The sequence below is a fragment of the Suricata suricatta genome, chromosome 2 (assembly GCF_006229205.1).
Source record: "Suricata suricatta isolate VVHF042 chromosome 2, meerkat_22Aug2017_6uvM2_HiC, whole genome shotgun sequence".
NCBI lineage: Eukaryota > Metazoa > Chordata > Mammalia > Carnivora > Herpestidae > Suricata > Suricata suricatta.
This window is the reverse complement of record NC_043701.1, coordinates 73,768,039-73,790,780: the sequence shown is the minus strand read 5'-3', so window position 1 is coordinate 73,790,780 and position 22,742 is coordinate 73,768,039. Positions and strand designations below refer to the sequence as shown.

Here is a 22,742-nt window from a genome sequence, read left to right as displayed (position 1 = left end):
AGTTCTTTAAATTAGATGGCTTTCATCAGTGTAAGTGATCCTTATACTTGGATGAGCAGTGTAGTCTTGAATGTCTGTATTCATTACAACTTAAATGACTCTCAACCCTGGATAAACATTGGAATTCCTCAAGAGCTTTTTTTTTTTTTAAATGCTTTTGCCTGGTACCCATAGCATATCAGTGAAAGCAGAATCTCTGCAGTGAGGAGAAAGCCATTGCTCTACTAGAGTCATTAGGTCTCTGAGATCCACTTTAGAGAATGACTCTTCAGTAAAACTTCTTCATGATTTTGTTTTCCTAGGGGAAGAAGATGGCTCTTTGTACCAACAATATAACAGACTTCACTGTAAAGGAAATGGTGTCAGGGTCAGATGATTACACAAATTTGGTAGGAGCATATGTATGCCAGTCAACTATTATTCCTTCTGAGAGTAAGGGTTTCCGAGCAGCCTTATCATCACAATCCATCATTCTGGCAGATACATTTTTAGGTAAGCTTCAGTTGGTTCCTATATTCATGCATGCAGTTATTGTAAAATTACAGTACTGATAACTTGTCACTGTGTTGGTATTGGCCATAGATGATGAAGGCAGAAGGTAATTCTAACTCATCACTTTGTAACATGGTTAAAAAGTTCCTACAATTGAGATCTATTGATCAATCTAAGTGAGTACAGGTATCTTCTGAATTTACGTATTAACTCATATGTGATAAGATGATTTTTGAGAGTCTGTGTCTTTCATCAAATTCTCTGAGAATTTAAGCAAAATAAGTTTGGAAACCAAAACTATAAACAAAATAATAGTAAACAAATAAAGTGTAAATATAAATCATAATATTTACCACCAGTTTTCATAATCATTTCTTGTACTAAAGTAAGCTGGTGACACTTAGCAATGGTGAATGTGCAGAGTTTTATTCCCTATCTGCCCTTTCTGGCTTTGTGGACTGGAAGGTATAGGAAAGTTTGAAGAATGACATCTCAGTAATTTTTAGGGATAAAGTTCATCAGAACCTCTGGTATGGTGATAAAACATTTAACAACATAACAATCTTACAGACTTCTTAGATGATTCCAATGTACAGCAGATTTGAGAACCATTGCTATAGACTCCAGAGGAATTTAGCTTTAATTTTCAGCACCATGGTCAGTTACCTAGCTTGTCTTCAGTGTCAGAAGTCCAAGTCTGCTGTTACTGCTTGCATTTTGGCTCTATTCTCATTTCGCCTATACGGAATGGGGAAAATGCCTGACTTTTAGATTAAACAAGTTTTGGGGTTATTTTCTGTAAGTTATTAGGGCACAAAAATTTTTATTTTCTCTAGTATGTTTATATTGAGTGAAAAGCTGTGTTAGCAAAATGGCCCAGCTTGTTTTACAAAACCCAGCAAAAGCTGAGAATTTTAATATTGTCAGGTTATTGAAATGTTAGAGCTGGAAGGGGTTTTAGATACCATCTCAGTTATTTCATGTAATATACAAATTAGGACATAAGACCCAAGGAAGTGAAGTAATTAAAGCAAAATAACAGAGCTAGGGAGTAGATTGTTTTTTATTCTGTAGAGTTTAGAAAGGTTCTTAGTCTTACCATCAACAAATTAATTTATACAGTATTCCAGATCAAATGATAATATCAAAGTAAAGCTGTTTTCTATTCAGATACACAGAAACTAAATAAACCTAATTTTCCTGTATTGCTTAATAGTTTCTTTTTTTATTGTTTAGGAGTGACCGTTGAAACCACATTGCAAAATATTAATATAAAAGAAGATATGTTCCCAGTTTCACCTAGCCAAATACCAGATGTGCATTTCTTTTATAAGTAAGTGAAGATGCTGCTTCCATTGACAGGTTTAATCAGAAGAATGTCTCTTCAGGGTGCCTTGCATAGTAGCTTACACTTAACAGATAATCAGTGATTAGTTTGTGAATGAAAGACCAAGTAAAAAGTAGGAAACATGAAATATTTTGCAAGTGTTTTATAAGCTCTGATCTCTCTATCTATTCTTTTAAATTAGGCAATAAAGAGACTACTTCGTTGCCTAGACAGTATTTGTAGTTCACACATCTCAACATCAGCAAAAGTAGATATGACCTCACTTCCCTTTAAAAATTTTTTTTATTACGTCTTTGATTATAATCATAGTAAATTTGCATACCACCTTGATGATAGCTTATTTTACCGGAGAAAATAGTCAACTTTTCATAGGCAGTGAAAGTAAATGAGTCCCAGTTTGTATTAAAATTCAAAGTTAATGAACTTGGACACATTTTTCTTCTCATTGTTTCATAGAGTATAGGGAATTATGCACAGCATATTTTTGTCTTTGTGATATATGTCCTGTCTGTTCTGTAAAGTGACATTTGCCCTGCAATAGGTCTTCTACAACTACAACGTCTTGTGTTAATGGCCGATCAACTGCTGTGAAAATGAGGTGCAATCCTACTAAACCAGGAGCAGGAGTGATTTCAGTCCCCAGGTATTCTTCTTTCTATGTGATTATTTCACATTTGTATTTATTGTGAAGAAGCAAAACTCTCCAGAATCTTGCTCTCTTAAAACATAGTCTCTCTGAATGCAAAGCAGAAAGAGAAGGGAAGAATATTTGATCTTTATTGTAGGGATATGCTATGTGTCTCTTAAGAGGAATAGGTACTTACAAATCTCAGTACATCCCAATCTCCTCAAAGACTTTTTCACATCCTTTACATCTAATTGTCTTGAAAATTATTTCAACATATAATTATATTATTTTTACCCTTGTATTTATTCCTACTGTTTAGTCCCAATTTCCTTAAGAGCTGGATTATACATAACCTGGTTTATAGTTCTTCATCACCATGAACCACCTGGGCGATCTAGATTGAACCTCTGACTCATGGTTTCTTTCTCTGTGAGAGAATAGGGGCCAAGATAGATAATTTGTACCATCCATTTACAGCTCCTCTGTTTTCTGATTAATGGTGGCAGAATTCTACCAAGGTAGAATCAGATTTTTAGAATATATAAGACAATTCATTTGAATTGCTGGCATTGAGGCAACAGCTCTCCACAGTCTAGATCTGACAAATATGGTCCATATTGGGTGGAAACTCTAGGAGAAAATGAGCGATTTCATGGAGTCAGAAGTGTCAACTTAAAATACTGCTTTCATAGTGTGAGTGACACTTAAATGCCTGCTGATTTTTGCTTTTTACAGTTGTTCGTTGTTCTGTATGTAGATTATTTATAATCTTTGTTGGATTAAGATACCTTTGGGTGATAGTTTGACTAGCAGGTATTTCTCAAGCTACATTTAATATATATTAAATTTTATCTAAAAGAAAATGATTGACTTTTTTGTTTTTGATAGGTTCACAGTAACCATTGAGAGATTTTAAGCTATTGTGCTTATGCATATCAGTACATCAGTATTGGAAATCAGTAGTCTAAGCATTGATTCAACTACTTGGGCATCTTAAAAGTATTTATGTTGGTAACAATATTGTGGGTTTACTCTGGTGCATAAAGGTACACTAGTATTCACCTCTTACCAACTGTGTTTCTCTGGTTTTCATAGATCTAGGAATTAATTTTTCTTTTCACCTTTTCAAGGTGAGAGAAGTGTATGATGAGAGGAGAACATAATGAAAGTTACTAGACATCAGTGAAAGAGACAGAGGGAACCTGATGCTCAAGAGCATCATTTGGCGGAGGATCTGTATGCCAGCATCCAAGCTAGAGTCCAGGCAGCACAGTGCCCTTTGTTTATGAGAAGGTGTGTTTAGAGTTTCTTTAATTATTTTCCAATATCCCGCCATAGAGCTTTGAGTTCAGATGCTTGTTCTGTTTATAGTAGCACTTATAACGTCCTTGCATGGAGTTAGCAATTAACCTCTCAGAGTCTAGCGTCTAGGAGTCTACCTTGATGGCTTCCAAAGCCATCTCCAGGTCTCTCCCCAGGCAGATAATATTACCAAAGATTAGATCTGTCCTTGAGAAAATATACCACTCTAACTCTCCGTAGATGAGTTCTGATGTTTTAAAGTAATAAAAAAATAGTTTCCTGATGGTAAAAGATGGCATTCAGAAACTGATTTTTTCCCTTGTGACGGCAAGAAAAGTAAGTTTTTCCTTTCCCTTGTAGTAGTTTATTCTACTTCAGGAACATAACTGCCTTTGCCAGGGCTTCTCAAGATCACTTGTGGCAGAATACCTTGGGGTCTCTTTTAAAAATCAATTTCTGAATCTTTCAAAAACCTAAAGAAACTCTTGAGTGTTGAGCATAGGAATATATATTTTTTTTAACACAAGATAGTTCTTGGGTATTTGACTGCTCAGTTGGAGGAGTGTGCAACTCTTGATCTTGGGGTTTTGAGTTTGAGCCCCACATTGTGTGTAGAGATTACTTAAAAACAAAATCCTACAAGAAAACCTACAAGACAGTTCCTAAGCATATTAAAAGTTAGGAACTACAAATTTTATCCCACAGAGACAAATTCTCAAACTTTGTTTTGCATTTCAGTTTTCTGAAAAGTTCATTTAAAATATCTTAGTCTAAAGGGTAATCCTTCACCCATATCTGACAAAACTTTATATGTTTCTATCATGCACATTGAGGTTTGAGGACCACTGCTTTAGGGAACTGCTTGAACCCCACAACCTAAGTGTGTTTAGTTCTTTCTTGAATCCGTTTCCCATTAGGGCACAAGAGGGAGCTCTGAGATCAGAACATGAGACATAGCAGCTTGTCCCAAAATAATTAGAACTTTTTTTTTTTTTAAGCCTGGGGCTGAATAAAGATTTCTTACTAACAGTCAGGAAATGTTAACAGAGCTCAGTTTATTAGGCTATTTTTGAAGATAATTCACTTTGTAGTTTTCGTGGGGGGAGATTTAAGATCTCCAGAAGAGAGAGCAAGGTGCTAACCCGGACTTGCCTTGAAAAATCTCATATGCTGTGACCCCAGAATCTCGGAGAGCAGACTTTGGCAATTTGGAAGGGATGCCACCCTTGCGATTTCTTCTCTCTTGGCCAAGAATCTTGGCAAACCAGGGAAAGGAGACTTTAGTGGTATGATGTTGGTTGGGGCTCTGTATCTTGGTGACCTGGATAAATGACAATGTCTTAACAGAGAGTCAGTGAGACAGGAGAAAAGGGGCAATGTATGTTCTCTGTGTATCTCATCTGAAATTTAGAGGGAACAGCAAATTATCAGGGCTGCCTACTAATCTGCAATTGGAAAACTACAACCTGTCTGTTGGGCCTGGCAAATGTAGTTGGTTTCTAATTCTACAAAGTGTCTGGAAGGTGTGAGACATTTTAGATAAAAACTTAGCAGCATGATGTCTGTGGCAGATGCAGTCTGAGAGCCAGACTGGACTTTTGGGATTATCTGGTGAAGTTTGTATCTTGGCCAGCAAACGAATTTGTAACAAAATAGACTGCTGATATCCTGAAATAGATCCCCCTCCAGCCTCTGCCCAAGAAACTTTGCCAACCTCCAATCTTGATCTGAGGTGGTTGGAAAAATTAGAAGTTCTTTTTTCACTTAGGAAAACTTTAAACCCAAGCATTGTGTCTAAAGTGTTCTTTCAAATATGTGAGAAATTTCTATTAATGGAAAGGTTTTGAAAAAGCATTGTTAGAAAATGGGCAAAAGGAATCATTTTTACTCTCATAATGGAGATGGCATAGCACATTAGAGAACCCTGTCAGACCCATTCTCTTCACACAGTAGGAAACACTGAGGACCCAGGTTGTATAGCTGTGTTGGCACCTTCAGGATGGAATGTTGTCCTGACTGTGTCTTGTTCTTTGCTCACCGTCATGTTTTCATCTTGCCCTTTTTCCCCTCCAGTTCTTCACAGGTAGAGATTTGCAAGGAAACACACTAGGCAAAGAGGCAACTATAACATTTATCCAGGGGATAACTCATTTGATCTGCAAGTTATTTGTGCCTTGTTTAAAATGAGTCATCCTCTCTCCAACAAGGTCATCTTTAGTATAGGTATGAGTTAGAGGAAAATATCATCCTCTCATTCTCTCAACTTGTAACTATATTTAACTGTCTAGGTAGTTTATAAGTCAGACCAAAACTGTTTTTGCCAAAACGTCCTCCAAATTCCAGGTTCATGTTCATTATTAAGTGTAGCCTGAGCCTCAGACATTGAGTCAAGCTTGTGGGGGGTTCAGAACCAAGTGGAGAGGGGCTGCTGCCCATTAAAAAAAAAAAGCATAGCCTCTGAGAATATTGTATCTCACAAAAGGGATGCTTCAGAAGTCTGTCCTGATGGTCTTCAGAAGTTGAACATGCCAAGGCTTTATTTGGCAGGCTCTAATTTAGAGTTTCTCTGTCAAAATCTTTGGATCTCTAAGACACTAGTGTAGTAACTTCTTTGGTTTTGGGGGGAGGTCTGTTGAATCTAAAATGTCTATCCATCTTAAGTTGGTAAAAGCTAGAGGATAATGATTTGTTAAATGTGCACAAGTTAAATTTAAAAAGCAATAGAATTTAAAATTTTAAAACCAAAAATGTTCTTAGAACACTGAAATGTGAGGAGGCATATAAAAGCAGTAGGAGCACAAATAAAAACCCATTATGTGATTAAGAAATGGAAAAATTCTAATGCAGAATTGTTAAAATTATATGATTCAACACTAATGAGTAATCTTAAGACATGAAATAAAAATATCACAAAATCGTCATAAAGCTTAAGGATCCATTTTGAAATAAGGATGACAAAACTTTGACAGATTTTGCAAAGCTTGGAGGTAAAAGGGACTGGGGAGTGTCAGCTCACGGAGTTTGTACAGATCTTGATCGGATTCTGGCTTTGGTAATTAATCCAGGGGAAAATCTGTAAAAAGGGAGGTTTTTGCAGGAGACTGGTAGAATTTTATATCCCTGGATCTAAGAGGTATGGGTCAAAAAAAATCTTATGTTCAAACTCAGTCATAGGTGATTTGTATTCTTCAGCCTCAGGGCAAACAAAATTGGAACAAGATCCAAAGCAATTTTATGCACCCCATACAAGAAGTCCTTCTGCCCATTGGCATTCTCAGCTTAGAAAAGTTAAGCTTTCTAAGAAGCCATAGCCAAAGACAGTTATTGGCAGCTAATCAGAGAGCATCACCCATGCCAGAAGATGCCAGTCTGTGAGCTCCAAGATTGGGGAACCCCAAGAAACCCAGAAAAGCCTCACATGAAGGTGGCTGAGTAACAGTAGTGCTCTGACACCTAATAAGAAAAGTTCTAGGCACATAAGACTGTGGCCTTTCCCTCCCCTCTCCTGAGATCCACTCCAGAAGGAATAGAAACAGACTGACAATGTACACGATTTTATTTTAACTTTGGAGTTTGAATAAAGTGTAGGCAAAATGAAGTTTACATTGCTTTATCAACTGTCTTAACAATTAGCAATAGGTTGAGTATTGGGTTGTAATAGTTTGTAAGAAAGTAGGATTATTGTCCATGAATTAGTAGTATGAACCAAGTAGACCCTGCTTTAGGTAAGATGATTAATTTAGAGGACACTAATAACTCATAGCTCAGTCCACTCTCCCCCCAGAAAATGTATCCAGTTTTAAAATCCAAGATACCACTTACTTAAAAAAAGATTCATCTAAATTGTTAAACATGGTCTGTGCTGTCTGTATTGGTAAGGCAGTCCCAGAAGCAAAATAAGGAAACTGGAAAGTCTTCCTCATTTAATAGTAAAACCAAATTAGGGTGCACCTCATTGTCCTTTGAGTCATTGGTGGTTTCTCTGCTTAGAATTCATGGCCCTGGGGTCATCTTGTGTACCTCTAGCCTTGCATAGCCCAACTTTCCATGATTCTGTACTGGCTTTTAGACATCTCCCTGGTTTCTATGGTGATCTTGTAAATCAAAAACTATAAAAGAAGCACAATTAGTGACACCTTTAAAAAGCCAGGGGAGAAGGGATGGAGATGGTGGTGACATAGGTCATCAGAGGGAAAAAAGTTTCACATACTTGGCGATAAAGTGTTTGTCTAACTTACTACTTTTTGTTCTTAGTAGAAGAAAATATTTTTTTGTCTTTTTTCTCTTGCATTTTTTTCTTCTTTTAAAATATAGTTTATTGTCAAATTGGTTTCCATATAACACCGAGTACTCTTCTCCACAAGTGCCCTCCTTCATGACCATCACCCCACTTCCCCTTTCCCCCTCCCCCTTCAGCCCTCAGTTTGTTTTCAGTATTCAAGAGTCTCTCAAGATTTGCCTCCCTCCCTCTTCCTCTTTTTCCCCCTTCCCCTCCCCCTGGTCCTCTGTTAGGTTTCTCCTGTTAGACCTATACGTGAAAATATATGGTATCTGTCCGTCTCCACCTGACTTATTTCACTTAGCATGACACCCTCAAGGTCCATCCACTTTGTTACAAGTGGCCATATTTCATTGTTTCTCATTGCCAGTATTCCATATATATATAAACCACATCTTCTTGCTCCATTCATCAGTTGATGAACACTTAGGCTCTTTCTGTGATTTGGCTATTGTGGAAAGTGCCACTATGAATATTGGGGTACATGTGCCCCTATGCATCAACATTTTTGTATCCCTTGGGTAAATTCCTAACAGTGCTATTAGTGGGCCATAGAGGAGTTCTATTGATAGTTTATTGAGGAACCTCCACACTGTTTTCCAGAGCGACTGCACCAGTTGCCACCAACAGTGTAGGAGGGTGCCCATTTCTCCATATCCTCACCAGCATCTGTAATTTCTTGATTTGTTCATTTTAGCCACTCTGGCATGAGGTGGTATCTCAATGTGGTTTTGATTTGTGTTTCCCTGATAATAAGTGATGCTGAGCATCATTTCATGTGTTTGTTGGCCATCTGGATGTCCTCTTTGGAAAAATGTCTGTTCATGTCTTCTGCCCATTTCTTCACTGGGTATTTGTTTTTCAGGTGTGGAGTTTGGTGAGCTCCTTGTAGATTTTGGATACTAGCCCTTTATCTGATATGTCATTTGCAACTATCTTTTCCCATTCCGTCAGTTGCCTATTAGTTTTCTTGATTGTTTCCTTTGCAGTGCAGAAGCTTTTTATCTTGATGAGATCCCAATAGTTCATTTTGGTTCTTGATTCCCTTGCCTTTGGGGATGTGTCAAGTAGGACATTGCTGCAGTTGAGGTCAAGGAGGCTGTTTCCTGCCTTCTCCTAGAAGGTTTTGATGGTTTCCTGTCTCACATTTAGGTCCTTAGGATTATTTTGAGTTTATTTTTGTGTATGGGGTAAGAGAGTGGTCTAGTTTCATTATTCCGCATGTTGCTGTCCAGTTCTCCCAGCACCACCTTCTAAAGAGGAAGTCTTTTTTCCATCGGATACTCTTTCCTGCTTTGTCAAAGATTAATTGGCTATACATTTATGGGCCCAGTTCTGGATTCTCTATTCTATTCCATTGGTCTATGTGTCTGTTTTTGTGCCAATACCATACTGTCTCGATGATGACAGCTTTGTAGTAGAGGCTAAAGCCTGGGATTGTGATGCTTCCCATTTTGGTTTTCTTCTTCAATATTACTTTGGCTATTCGGGGTCTTTGTGGTTCCATACGAATTTGAGGATAGTTTGTTCTAGCTTTGAGAAGAATGCTGGTGCAATGTTGATTGGGATTGCGTTAAATGTATAGATTGCTTTGGGTAGTAATGACATTTTAACAATGTTTATTCTTCCGATTCATGAGCATGGAATGTTTTTCCATTTCTTTGTGTCTTCAATTTCTTTCATAAGTTTTCTATAGTCCTTTACATCTTTGGTTAGGCTTATTCTTAAGTATTTTATGGTTTTTCGTGCAACTGTGAATGGAATCAGTTTCTTGATTTCTCTTTCTGTTGCTTCATTATTGGCGTATAAGGATGCAACTAATTTCTGTATATTGATTTTGTGTCCTGCGACTTTGCTGAATTCATTGATCAGTTCTAGAAGGCTTCTGGTGGAGTTGGTCGGGTTTTCCATGTACAGTATCATGTCATCTGCGAAAAGTGAAAGTCTGACCTCATTTTTGCCAATTCTGATGCCTTTTATTTCCTTTTGTTGTCTGATTGCTGATGCTAGGACTTCCTTTGCTATGTTAAACAACAGTGGTGAGAAGTGGACATCCCTGTCGTGTTCCTGATCTCAGGGGGAAAGCTCTCAGTTTTTTCCCATTGAGGGTAATATTAGCTGCGGGCTTTTCATAAATAGCTCTTATGATGTTTAAGTAAGTTCCTTCTATCCCGACTCTTTTGAGCGTTTTTATTAAGAAAGGATGCTGTGTTTTGTCAACTGCTTTTTCTGTATCTATCAACAGGATCATATGGCTTTTATCTTTTCTTTTGTTAATGTGATGTATCACATTGATGGATTTGCAAATATTGAACCAGCCCAGTAACCCAGGAATGAATCCTGCTTGGTCATGATGGATAATTCTTTTTATATGCTGTTGAATTCGATTTGCTAGTATCTTGTTGAGTGTTTTTGTGTCTGTTTTCATTAAGGATATTAGCCTATAGTTCTCTTTTTTTGTTGGATCTCTCTCTGGTTTGGGTATCAAGGTGATGGTGGCTTCGTAGAATGAGTTTGGAAGTTTTCCTTTTATTTGTATTTTTTTGGAATAACTTGAGAAGAATGGATATTAACTCTGATTTAAATGTCTGGTAGAATTCCCCTGGGAAGCCATCTGGCCCTGGGCTCTTATTCATTGGGAGGTTTTTAATAACTGATTTGATTTCTTCACTGGTTATCAGTCTGTTCATATTTTCTATCTCTTCCCATTTGAATTTTGGTAGTGCATGTATGTTTAGGAATTTGTCCATTTCTTCTAGATTGTCCAGTTTGTTGGCATATAATTTTTCATAGTAATCTTTGATGATTGCTTGCTTTTCTGAGGGATTTGGTTGTAATAGATCCATTTTCATTCATGATTTTGTCTATTTGGGTATTCTCTTGTTTTTTTCTGCAGAGCCTGGCTAGACATTTCTCAATTTTGTTTATTTTTTCAAAAAACCAACTCTTGGTTTCATTGATCTGCTCAACTGTTTTTTTGGATTCTATATTGCTTATTTCTGCCCTGATCTTTATTATTTCTCTTCTTCTGCTGGGTTTGGGGTGCTCTTGCTGTTCTTCTTCTAGTTCCTTTAGGTGCTCTGTTAGATTTTGAATTTGTGTTTTTTTCTAGTTTGTTGAAATAGGCCTGGATTGCAATAAACTTTCCTCGTAGGACTGCCTTTGCTGCATCCCAGAGATTTTGGATTGTTGTATTTTCATTTTCATATATGTTTCCATATATTTTTAAATTTCTTCTCTAATTGCCAGTTTGACCCCATCATTCTTTAGTAGGTTAGTTTTTAACTTCCTCATTTTTGGAGGTTTTCCAGACTTTTTCCTGTGATTGATTTTAAGTTTCATAGCATTGTGATCTGAAAGTGTGCATGCTATGTTCTCAATTCTTTTATATTTATTGAGGGCTGCTTTATGACCCAGTATGTGATCTATCTAGGAGAATGTACCATGTGCACTCGAGAAGGAAGACAGTTCTATAGCCTCAGGATGTAGTGTTGTAAATATATCTGTTGAATCCATCTGTTCCAATGTGTCGTTCAGGTTCATTGTTTATTTAGTGATTTTCTGTCTGGTTGATCTATCCATTGCTGTAACTGGAGTATTAAAAGTCCTCTGCAATTAGCACATTCTTATCAATAAGTGTTTCTGTTTGTGATTAATTGTTTTATGTACTTGGGGGCTCCTGAATTCAGCACTTAGATGTTTATAATTGTTAGCTCATCCTGATGGAGAGACCCTCTAATTATTATATAATGTCCTTCTTCATCTTTTGTTACTGCCTTTTCTTTAAAGTCCAGTTTGTCCAATATAAGTATGGCTACTCTGGCTTTCTTTTAACTTCCAGTCGCATGATAGCTATTTCTCCATCCCCTTACTTTCAATTTGAAGGTGTCTTCAGGTCTAAAATGAGTCTCTTGTAGACAGCAAATAGATGGATTTTTTTTTTTTATCCATTCTGCTACCCTGTGTTATTTGGTTGGAGCATTCAGTCCATTTACATTCAGTGTTATTTTGTGGGTTTAGATTCATTGTGTTTTCTGTAGAGTTCATGTTTGTAGTGGTGTCTCTGGTACCTTGTATTCCTTGCAACATTTCCCTCATAGAGTCCCTTTTAGGATTTTTTATAGGGCTGGTTTGGTGGTGATGAATTCTCTCAATTTTTGTTTATTTGGAACACCTTTATCTCTCCTTCTATTTTGAATGATAGACTCACTGGATAAAGGATTCGTGGCTGCATATTTTTTCTGTTCATCACATTAGATTTCCTGCCATTCCTTCCTGGCCTGCCAAGTTTCAGGAGATAGGTCTGTAACCACTCTGATAGGTTTCCCTTTGTATGTTAGGGGCCTTTGCATCTTTTTTTCTAATTTCATTTTATATAAGCACTATTGAAATTAGTACTGCTTCCTACATCTTTGTCATTTCACAGAGAATGCCTGCTTCAAACTGTGAAACTTAACGTTTATAACAAAGAATCAAATTTGGATATTCTGCATTGTAAATGATTCATTGAGTTGAAAAAATTGAAGAATTGATTCTAAAGTAAACTGCTTTTAACCTGAGGGTGTATTTTAAAAGTGAAGTCTGCCGGGGAAAGTCACTGAATCATTGCTGTATTTTGACACCTAATGGCAGCTTTATAAGTTATATCAGTGTCTTGATTTTCTTCCTTAATTCTGTACTTCTTCCAGTTCTATAAAAAATGATGTGAATTGTTAATAATCTTTTATATTTTGTAGTACTGTAAACTTTCCATATTGTTCTCTCATTTTGTTCTTTATAACCACCCAATGAAGGTAGTGGGACAGATGTTTCATTTTTGATAAATTACAGATATGAAGCAGCATGAGGAGGGGCTGAATCACTTGTGGAAAAACACAAAATCACTTGCAAGTCCAGCCACAACTGTAACCCAAGTTTTCCTTCCAGAGCTCTTTGCAACTTTAATTAACTTTCCCCTTTTGTTTTTTATTTGTTCAGTTTTTTTCCTCAAATGTTACCAGACTTATTCTTATTTTCCCAAGATAAGTAGCCCTCACCACCCTTGAAAATGTCCCTGTGTTGAAAAGATAAAATATAATAATTTGGGAAAGAGAGAATTGAGCCGGAAAGTATACTGGTAATTTTTGCTAAGTGATTAAAAAGTTAATCACCTTTAAAGTTTCAGTTCATTGTTATGCAAATAATTGTGTTCTTGAAAAACATCTAATTGGTTACCCAATTTTTTTTCAAAAGTGCAATTTTGAGTTGGTTTTACTCATGTGAAGTAGGGATCGTTTTTTTAAGTGGCATGATTTTCATCTTTTGTACTTACCCTTTTTTTTTTTCTTATCTCTTTTGTTTCTCGGTCTGAATATACTTTACTCCCTTTTATAAACAAATCAAGGCAGGTAAGAGTCAAGCCATTTTTCCAAAGAGTTCCCATTCATCACTGTTCTTAGCTCTAATAGTACCAGGCCTCTGTTTCTGAAGCACATTACATAGAACTGTGCTTTAATTTACATCTCACCCATGTTTACTTGGTCTCTAGTATGAAAGCATTTGGAAGGATAGGCCTCTAAAAACATAGTCAATTTTTAGGCTTTGTAGACTTTCATGTCAGTGTCCATATCATAGGGAACCCTGAAAATATATACCAAGGGTATGAAATTTTACTTGGCTGGTAGACCGAAAATTATAGTTTTGGACTGCATATCATCAGAAAGGCGTGTGAGGTTAAAACTTAGAAAAGGGTGTTCTTCCTATGATTGTGTGTCTATCTTTGCCCTAGGTGTTTCAGGACACCTGTACTCAGCAGCAACTAAGGTCTAAAGGAGGTTTTCAGGGTACTGCCCTGAATTTACACACTTAATTTAAAGGAAGCATAGTAGACAAATGAAGGGAATTGTATTCTTTCCATTTTAATGGATTCATGAAGAAAACAGCCATTCCCACCAGAACCTTTTCAAATAACTTCTTGCTTCAGTCAATAAGGATTCTTTACAGAGTAAGAGCAGTTTAATTTTATCCATGCTGTGTTCATCTGTCCCTAAGAGGAAGGAGGCAAGTTGACATAATAGACCCATGCACCAGAAAGCAGGGTTTTGAAAGGTCTCCATTCTGGCCCTGCCTAGGGTTGGTTCTGTGCGATCTCGCACCTGTGTCTAAGGCCCCTGCGTCCTCACTGGGTGATGACGGTAACTACCTCCTGAAAGAAGTCATCATCAGGCTGAGGCAAGCCAGGACTACACAGTCATTTCCATCTCTCAGCTGTGTGTTGACCTGATTGTTTTGTCTTTTCATTTCAGGCAAATTTTGTTTTCATTTCCCTCCTCTCCCACCCCACCGCACTGTCGAGAGCATGGTCTTGTTCATCATTCTGTTCCTTGAAACCTTTGCCTAAATGCCTTACTTCAAACAGAAATGGTACCTCCATCCACCACCTACTTCCTGTGTGTATGCCTAGCACCCACTCACTGCTTGCTCTTGAAGCCGTTGTGATCATGACCAGCTTGTAATTCCCTTCCAATTCATTTGCCATTTCATCCCTCTGGCAGGCATTCCTTTACTTTCTTCCTCTCTCTTCTGGCTAACTCCTACTCAGTATTCTAGGCTTGTCTTATGCATGCTTTCCACCAAGAAGTCTTCCCACAGCTTTTTTGTCATTATCTGTCTCTCCTATAAATTAAAAAAAAATAGCTTTATAGAGACAAAATTCTTATGGCATACAGTTTGCCCATTTAAAACAGAGAAGCCTGTGGTTATTAGTATATTCATAGATATATGCAACCATCATTACAGTCATTTTTAGAGCTTTTTCATCACCTTAAAAAGATCTATACCCTTTAGGTATCACTTCTCTTTACCTTAGCTCCCTTCCAAAGTCCAAGCTTACCACTATTTACTGTCTCTATGGATTTTCTTATTTTGGACTTTCATAAAAATAACATCATTTAATACATAGAAGTATTTTTAACCTTGTTTATTTTGAGAGAGAGCACAAGCAGGAGAGGGACAGAGAGAGACAGAGAGAGAGACAGAGAGAGAGAGAGAAAGAGAAAGAGAGAGAATCTCAAGCAGGTTCCACATTGTCATCTGGGAGGCTGATGCAGGGCTTGATGAAGGGCTCTAACTGATGAATCATGAGATCATGACCTGAGCTGAAATTAGGAGTCAGACACTAAACTTAGCCACCCAAGTGCCCCAAATATATAGAATTTTTGATTGGTTTCTTTTACTTAGTATGTTTTTGAGGTTCATCCAAGTTGGTGTATGTATCAGTTCTGTGTTCCTTTTTATGGTCTAGTAATATTCCATGGAATGGTTATATTACCTTTGTGATATCTTCATCTGCTGGAGGACATTTAAGTTGTTTCCACCTCTGGACTATTGAGACTAATGGTGCTGTCAACATTGATGTACACATTTTTGCCTGGATAACCGTTTTTATTTCTTTGGGATTTTTTTTTTGAAAGCCACACGTAGTTTATTTTTAGAATTATATGTTTTAAAAATATAGACAAATTGACTTCATAAGAATTAAATAAAAACATTTCTTTGAAATAAAAGGCTCCTTTCATAAAAATACCAAAAAAAAAAAAAAAAGAACATGAGAAAGACAGTATCGATGAGTGCCTATAAAATAATGAGGCATTTTCACAAATGATTTTCAGGGTTATAGGTACTTTGAGTCAAACCTCCAAGACTAAGTCAATACTTCTGACTGGGTCAGCATACTTTACCTACAGTTTTTTACTGAGAAACACATTTAATTTTCACTTATAGAACTGTAATTACTGGATCATGTGGTAATTCTTTGTAACAGTCTGAGGAGCTGCCGCCTTATTACAAAGCACTTGTCCCTCTTTACAGTCCTATTAGCAGTATATGAAGGTTCTAATTTCTTAACATTTTTGCAGCTTATTATCTTTTTGATTGTAGCTACCCTAGTAGGTGTGATGTTGTGGGTTTGCACCCGCACATTGCTTTCCACTATGCAGTAAGTACTCAAATGTTAATTGGACTTGGTTGAATGTGTAAAAAGAGCTGTCATTTCATTTTTTATTTCAGCAAGTGCCCAGCAGGCACCTGTGATGGGTGCACATTCTATTTTCTGTGGGAGAGTGCGGAAGCTTGCCCTCTATGCACCGAGCATGACTTCCATGAGATCGAGGGAGCCTGTAAGAGAGGACTTCAGGTAAGCATCGTATCTATCTAAGCAGAGCCATGTGATTGAAGAAAAATAGATTAGTCTGGCATCACTTACATCATAGAAACTCAGGTTCAGAACATAGCTAAAGCTTGTAGTTAATGTTACATTAATATACATTTAAAATCAAAGTTAGTAGGTAAACTCCCATATTCTGAGGTAGCTGAAGGTATGCATTGGCATCGGGAAAAATAAATTGTGCAAGGGAGTTGTAGGCTATGGATGTTTATCTGGGTTATAAAGATATCATTAAGCCAAGATGTGATTTATATAATGCAGTTATAGGTATATTTAAAAGAGGGATGGTGTGATTGATTCACCACAAGAAGCTTGTGTAAAGAGTAAAGCATGTACACATAAAATACAATCAAGATCCTACTCTGTGTTTTCTCTGCAATCATTATTTGGTATTTGTTTTTTAAAATAAAGTTAGAATTCTCCTCCCTATATTTTTTATTTCCTTTTTACATTTAATGTATTTCTCTTATCATTAAATTTTTTGAAAGCATGATTTTTAGTGACTGACAATATTCTTTCTATTACAAATATAATTTGGGATTTAATAAAAGCCCATATTTGATAGTTGAGAAAAACTGTCTTTTTGTAAATAACTCTGTAATGAAAACGCTTGTTGGAAATTTGATTATTTCTTAGAATTTATTACAAGAAAGATTAATTGGGTCTAAGGGGATGGACATTTTTAAGGTTCTTGATGCATATTACTAACATGCTTTGGTTGTATCATTTTGCACTTCTACTAGTAGTGTTGGAGCATGCTTATTTCTCTACACTAGCTCTGAGTAGTGCCATATGAGAAACACAAGCTTTTCCTTCTTTGAGATGACTTACCCCTTCTCTGAAGTCCATTGAACTGACAATAAAAACACATAAATGATAATTATTGGGGAGTTGGCATCAGAGAGTCAGATTCTTATGGGATTTCTGTAAAACCTGGAATGCAGTTGGGCTAGGACTGATGCTCACGTCACCTGGAGTGGGGAGCGTGCTGGAGCGCTCACTACTGAGGGGCCTGGGGAGCAAGCGCTGTGCGGTCCAGGAATGTCTGGAGGAGCGAGCGTGTCGGCGTGTCAGAGGGCAGGAGTGCAAGAAGAAATCAGAATGCTTTACCTGGTCTCCTGCACTCAGAGCATTAGCAGCACTAGGGCTCACCTCTTGGGAGTTTTCAAACGTTAATTTAGGCAGTGAACCTACAGTAAGAAATACATTGTACAGCAAACCTAGTACACAAACACCAACTCAGACACTTAGTAGGATACCTAAAAATGAAATGAAATTTCATAGAATAGTACTTGTTTTCATATTTTATGATAAAGTCTAAGCATAAAGTTAATATAAAATGTGTTTTCATTAAATAATTTAATACAGAACAGGAAAAGTTGCCAAATGGACAACACCAAAACAAAAATTAGGAATGTTTTCTTTAATTCATCAAGAGTGCTTACCTCTGGATAGCTTGTTCCAGTTTGAGCACACAGATGCTGTGCTGCTCATGCATCTAGTACACTGTTCAGCCAGTCTCTTTTTAACATTTTTAAGTGAGTCAAGGACGAAAAGTCTTGGCTTACAAGTGCAGGGGACCAACCCACGCACCACAGTCAAAAGGTCCCGAGTAGGGGGTTGGTGTCGGCGAAAATATCTCTAAGAAGACGGACAAGACGAACAAGACAGACAAGACAGGCGAGACAGACAACGTGGATGGTGGTTGGTAAAGCCACACCTTATTAAGATGGCCAGGGTCTTATATACTATGGTTGAATTTATCATTTCTTTAATGGTTACATAGTTCAAGATTTTTGAAGTAAAGACATGCTCCGGAAAAGGTCATTTTTATCAGGACAGTAGTAAATAAAAGGAAACAATCAAGTCATTACAAGGAAGGGATTCCCCAATAATAGTCTGGCTACAAGAGGAAGATGAGCCTGAAGAATTCTATGAGGAGAGATTTACATTCCTTAAGGCCCTTCATCAGTGATGCGTGGGCAGGACGCTTATCCTTTAATATGCAAATTTCATGGCAGAGGTTTGGGTTAACTCCCTACACCAAACAAAGAGCTAGAAAGCAAAGCAAGGGGAGGACCAGGTTAACTCCCTACACCAAAGATCTAGAAAGCAAAGCAAGGGGAGGGCTGGAGCCACTGACTGAACCAAGTTGATTCAAAGCCTAAAAGTACATGTCTCTTTACAAAGCAATGAGAAAATCATAGAATGAGCAGAAGCCACATGTGCGGCTCAGGAGGCCAAATATTGTTTGAGGGTTATTTTTGCCTAGTGGGCCCCAATATACAAGACAATGTTGTTAGTCCTCATAGTAATGATGATACACTTTTTATGTCTAACTGTGGAAATTCTTCTTTACCATTTCTCCAAAATTATGATACTTTATAAAAAGTATGATTATTTTTTAAAGAATAAATAAAAGCCAAATGGATTCCTTTCTTTGGCCACCAAGTTCAACTCCAGGGCTTTGAAAAGTTGGATGACCCTTCATCTAAATATTCTTTAATATTCAACATTTCTCTTCTGAAAAGTAATGACTAGAAGTTTAAAACCATGAGGTTGCAACAGTTTCTCTAATTTCATTCAAACTCTCCTTATTGGAAAAAAAACTTTTGTTCAGCATGCTATAAGAATGTTAGGAACAGTTAGTTGCAAGGTGATTCTTTTTAGATATTTGTTTTTATCCTAAAAGCAATCTTTTGGAACACTTTCATGTGTTTGTCATGTTTAGATATTCATTATCCCTCTCCAAATTCCAAATTTAACCTGAGAAATACCAAAATTAAATATACCTTTCCGTTACACTTAGATACCAATTTTGAAAATATTTGCCAAAGGAGATCGAGCTTCAATTAGAAAAATATAAATGCCCCACTTAAACTCATGCACCTTACTTAGCATATTCCATTGCAACGGTAAAACAAATGGATATGCCCCAGAAGTTGGTATTTACCTCCAGTCTCTGAAGAAAATATTTTTAAAAGTCTGCTCTCCAGTGAGCTTTATATAATACTAATGGCAGCTTTCCCTGTTTCCCATCATGGTAGTGCTGGCTTCCCCCATGAGGGATATGTACCCAGCCCCCTGCCCCCAGGGAATGCCTGAAACCATAGATGGTACGGAACACTATATATACCTTGTTTTTCCTTATACATACATACACACATACCTGTGATTAAGTTTAATTTATAAATTAGGCACAGTAAGGGGTAACAATCTACAGTAATAAAAGTTAAGTGAATGTGGTCTCTCTCTCAAAATATCTTACTGCACTGTGGTCACGCTCCTTATGATGAATTAAGATGATACAATGCCGGGCTGATGAGATGAAGTGAGGTGAATGACATAGGCGTTATGATGTAGTGTTTGGCTTCTATTGATGTTATGATGATATATCAGGAGGGTCATCTGCTTCCTAAGTGAACCCCCAGAAAGTGAAACTTCAGATAAGGTGGGGACTACGATATGTTCATGAGCAAGGGTGGATTTCTTTGGATGGCAAAAGCCTTATGATAGAAAAAAACCGTGTTTTTAAATATTGCTGTGGGTATCATTTCAGTTTTTAATAATTGTACTGTTTCTGTCCAATTTCCTGCTCCATCCTTTGCAATTTTTCACTCTGTGTTGACTGAGAGCATATGTTCCCAATTCTGTAAATATATCTAATCCAGATGTGTATGAAGTTACATTTCCACACTGCAGCAAGTCCTCCACGTAGAGCTCTTGTAAACTGTGAAAGCGGCACAACTTGGGAGAAAAATGCCCTTATCAAATTGGATCTTAGAAATCTATACCAGCTTCTCAGTATGTAGTAAGGATTACTTCCAAAAGTCATGCAGTAGAAAGATTTGAAGAGATACTGTGTTATCGCTAAGAGGGATATTTTTAAATTTATCATCAAATTTATCTCACCCTGTTTGCAAAATATCCCAACATGCTGGAAGAATGAATTTTTCAGCTGCAGTGTCAGCCATTTTCTCCTTTGCCAATGACGTGACCGAATGAAGGGATAAGGCATTCTAATTAATAGTTACGGATGACTGAGAAATTGTGCCAGTAGCTTGATCTTTTTTTGTTCTCTAACAATTTGAGGAGCTGATTGAAAAGTTAAGTATTCTGGGTTTACAATGATCTTTTTAATTTGAAATTTTAATATTTTGGCTATAAGACTAAAGCTAGACATTAGAGCGTTACCATTTTCACTGGTAAATGTTTTTTGTTAGAATGCACGTCAAATGAAGTCATCATTGGCTGACTAAACATTTTTCTTTTTATTGTCATTATTTACACTTTGAGACACAGCATTTTAATTTGAACATGCCCCTCATTTCTCACCTCATCGTTCTTATAAAAATAATGTGACCCATTTAAAATGTAGTTTATTTACATTAAGCTTAGTGAAAATGTTACAGTTGTCATACAGTAAAAAATTTTCAATTACTAATGTTCTTTCTAAAAAACATGCTGAGAATTTTTATCTGTAAATTGGTTGAAACTTTTCTTTAAAGTAAGTATGATTCTCCTGTTCTTCATGTCTAATTGCAGAAACCTGTGTGCATGTACAATAAAATTACACATCATGGTGTTATCCTTCTGTTTAGGGTGTTGTTCAAGTGAGCATCAAGCACCAGAATATTTAGTCAGATACAATGGTCAAAAAATTGAGTGTTCCATGTCATTTAATGTCAGTGGATATAATCATCATGCAAATTGCTACTGCTCATTGTATTTGTTGAAACATGAAAGGAAGCATGCACTGTACTCTAATTTTGGCTCTGGTTAGTGTTACTTGATCTATTCATTAAAAAAATTCCTGGTTGATATTCACTATATTGGTTTTATTATTCACTAGTTAGTTGCAACCATTGAGTCATCTATTTTGGGAGGATAAGAATAAGGACCTACTGTGGTAGGTGCCACAGAATAATCCATGAGAAATAAGGGTGTAGTCTGTGTGTCTGGCCCAACACCAGTCACCAAAGCCTGCCAGGCCTGGTGCACCTACATGTCCTGGGTCCAGAGTCTGTTCTTCTCAGGGGAGATGCTTGTTGGAGGAACTTGACTGACCTCATAGGTGGTTGAAACCGATTCTAGTTACATGTATTAGACAACCTACATTGTCATTTTAAAAGATGACTAAGAAGTCAGAGATCATAAGAAGTTTGAGGAAAAAAGCCCAAATGGTGTGTCCAAATTGTCATTTTTATTCAACCTTCTCAGCGTGTACCAAGCCTTCTGATCTGGTGACCCATGTTTTTCTTTGATTATGTTGTATTTTTGTTCATTATTTTCTTATTCATTCTCTGTCTCTTCTCTTTCTGGAGCTTCTGTTAGCTGAGTGCTGAATGATGGTCTATGTTTACTATGAATAAAGAGCAGAACCCTTCTCCTTCTGAATCTCATTTCACATTGTCATCTGTCTATGTGTGTTTTTAAAGGAAACCTTATATGTATGGAATGACCCTAAGTGGTGCATTAAAGGAATTTCTTTGCCTGAGAAAAAGTTGTCAACCTGCGAAACAGTTGACTTTTGGCTGAAAGTTGGAGCAGGTGTGGGAGCTTTCACTGCGGTTTTGCTGGTGGCTCTAACTTGCTACTTCTGGAAAAAGAATCGGAAGTAAGTAACCTCATTGGAGGGACCATGTAAGAACTGAAGGATCTCTTGTGGTGAAGATTTTAGACCTAATTATGGTTACATTCAATAGTTTTTTTCAGAGAGACAAGAAATTTCTCCTAGTGAAGGAGTTAATAGGAAAGGCATTTAAGAATGTAAATGGAAATGATTATTATTCTGATAATAGATTACAAAACATTAGAGATTATTGAATTAGATCTATATGTTACAAAACTGAGAGCAATGAAGGCTCTGGTTTACGTAGGTAGATGGGAGCAAAGATGAGATCAGAAATTAGGTTTTCTCTCTCTGCCTCTATTTTTCTTTTATGACAAAATTGTGTCTTCTTATTCCACTCTTTTTTTTTCAGTTTCTTGTGGAAAGATAGTGCAAAGAAAGAGACCAAGTTTATAGGCATATATAACCTCTATTTACTCCAAAGCTCCAAGAGTCTAGAGTTGAATATCGAGTCTATTTCCTGAACATATATTGATCTGTTATGAGATTAGACTCTTCTAAAATGGTTTACGTGTCAGTGGGGCTGTGAAGATTCTATACTGCAGTATCACAAGACAGTTACAATATCTGAGGTAGTAAATAGAAAGGAATGAGTTGTACAGAGAAACAATAAAGACCAAATCACTTACCTGTATGGTATTCTCATCCATATGAACTAAACTTTGGGAAATTATATAGTGAGTTAGCTTCCAAATATTTATACCTTAAGAAAATGCATTCAGACTTCAAGGTTTCTCTCTGTTTTTCAAAAGTTATTCATAACTGGACAATTTAATCAATGTAAGTTAATTGATAAAGTTAACTGTACTGCCATTATTCTCATTCTCTGAAATCCTGGAAAAGGTTGGTGCGTGGGTG

The 22,742-nt window shown here is 36.9% G+C and overlaps 1 protein-coding gene across 4 annotated transcripts in view; it reads left to right on the top strand.

The window, feature by feature from the left end:
• The window catches only part of KIAA1324L (KIAA1324 like), a 179,149-nt gene that overhangs the window by 144,323 nt on the left and 12,084 nt on the right, over positions 1 to 22,742 (top strand). For all 4 annotated transcript variants that reach the window (XM_029928244.1, XM_029928252.1, XM_029928237.1 and 1 more), the window contains 5 exons: positions 303 to 492; positions 1,729 to 1,825; positions 2,382 to 2,483; positions 16,096 to 16,222; positions 21,691 to 21,869. In XM_029928244.1, the coding sequence (XP_029784104.1) occupies positions 303 to 492; positions 1,729 to 1,825; positions 2,382 to 2,483; positions 16,096 to 16,222; positions 21,691 to 21,869 (695 nt within the window). The remainder of the gene's footprint in view (positions 1 to 302; positions 493 to 1,728; positions 1,826 to 2,381; positions 2,484 to 16,095; positions 16,223 to 21,690; positions 21,870 to 22,742) is intronic.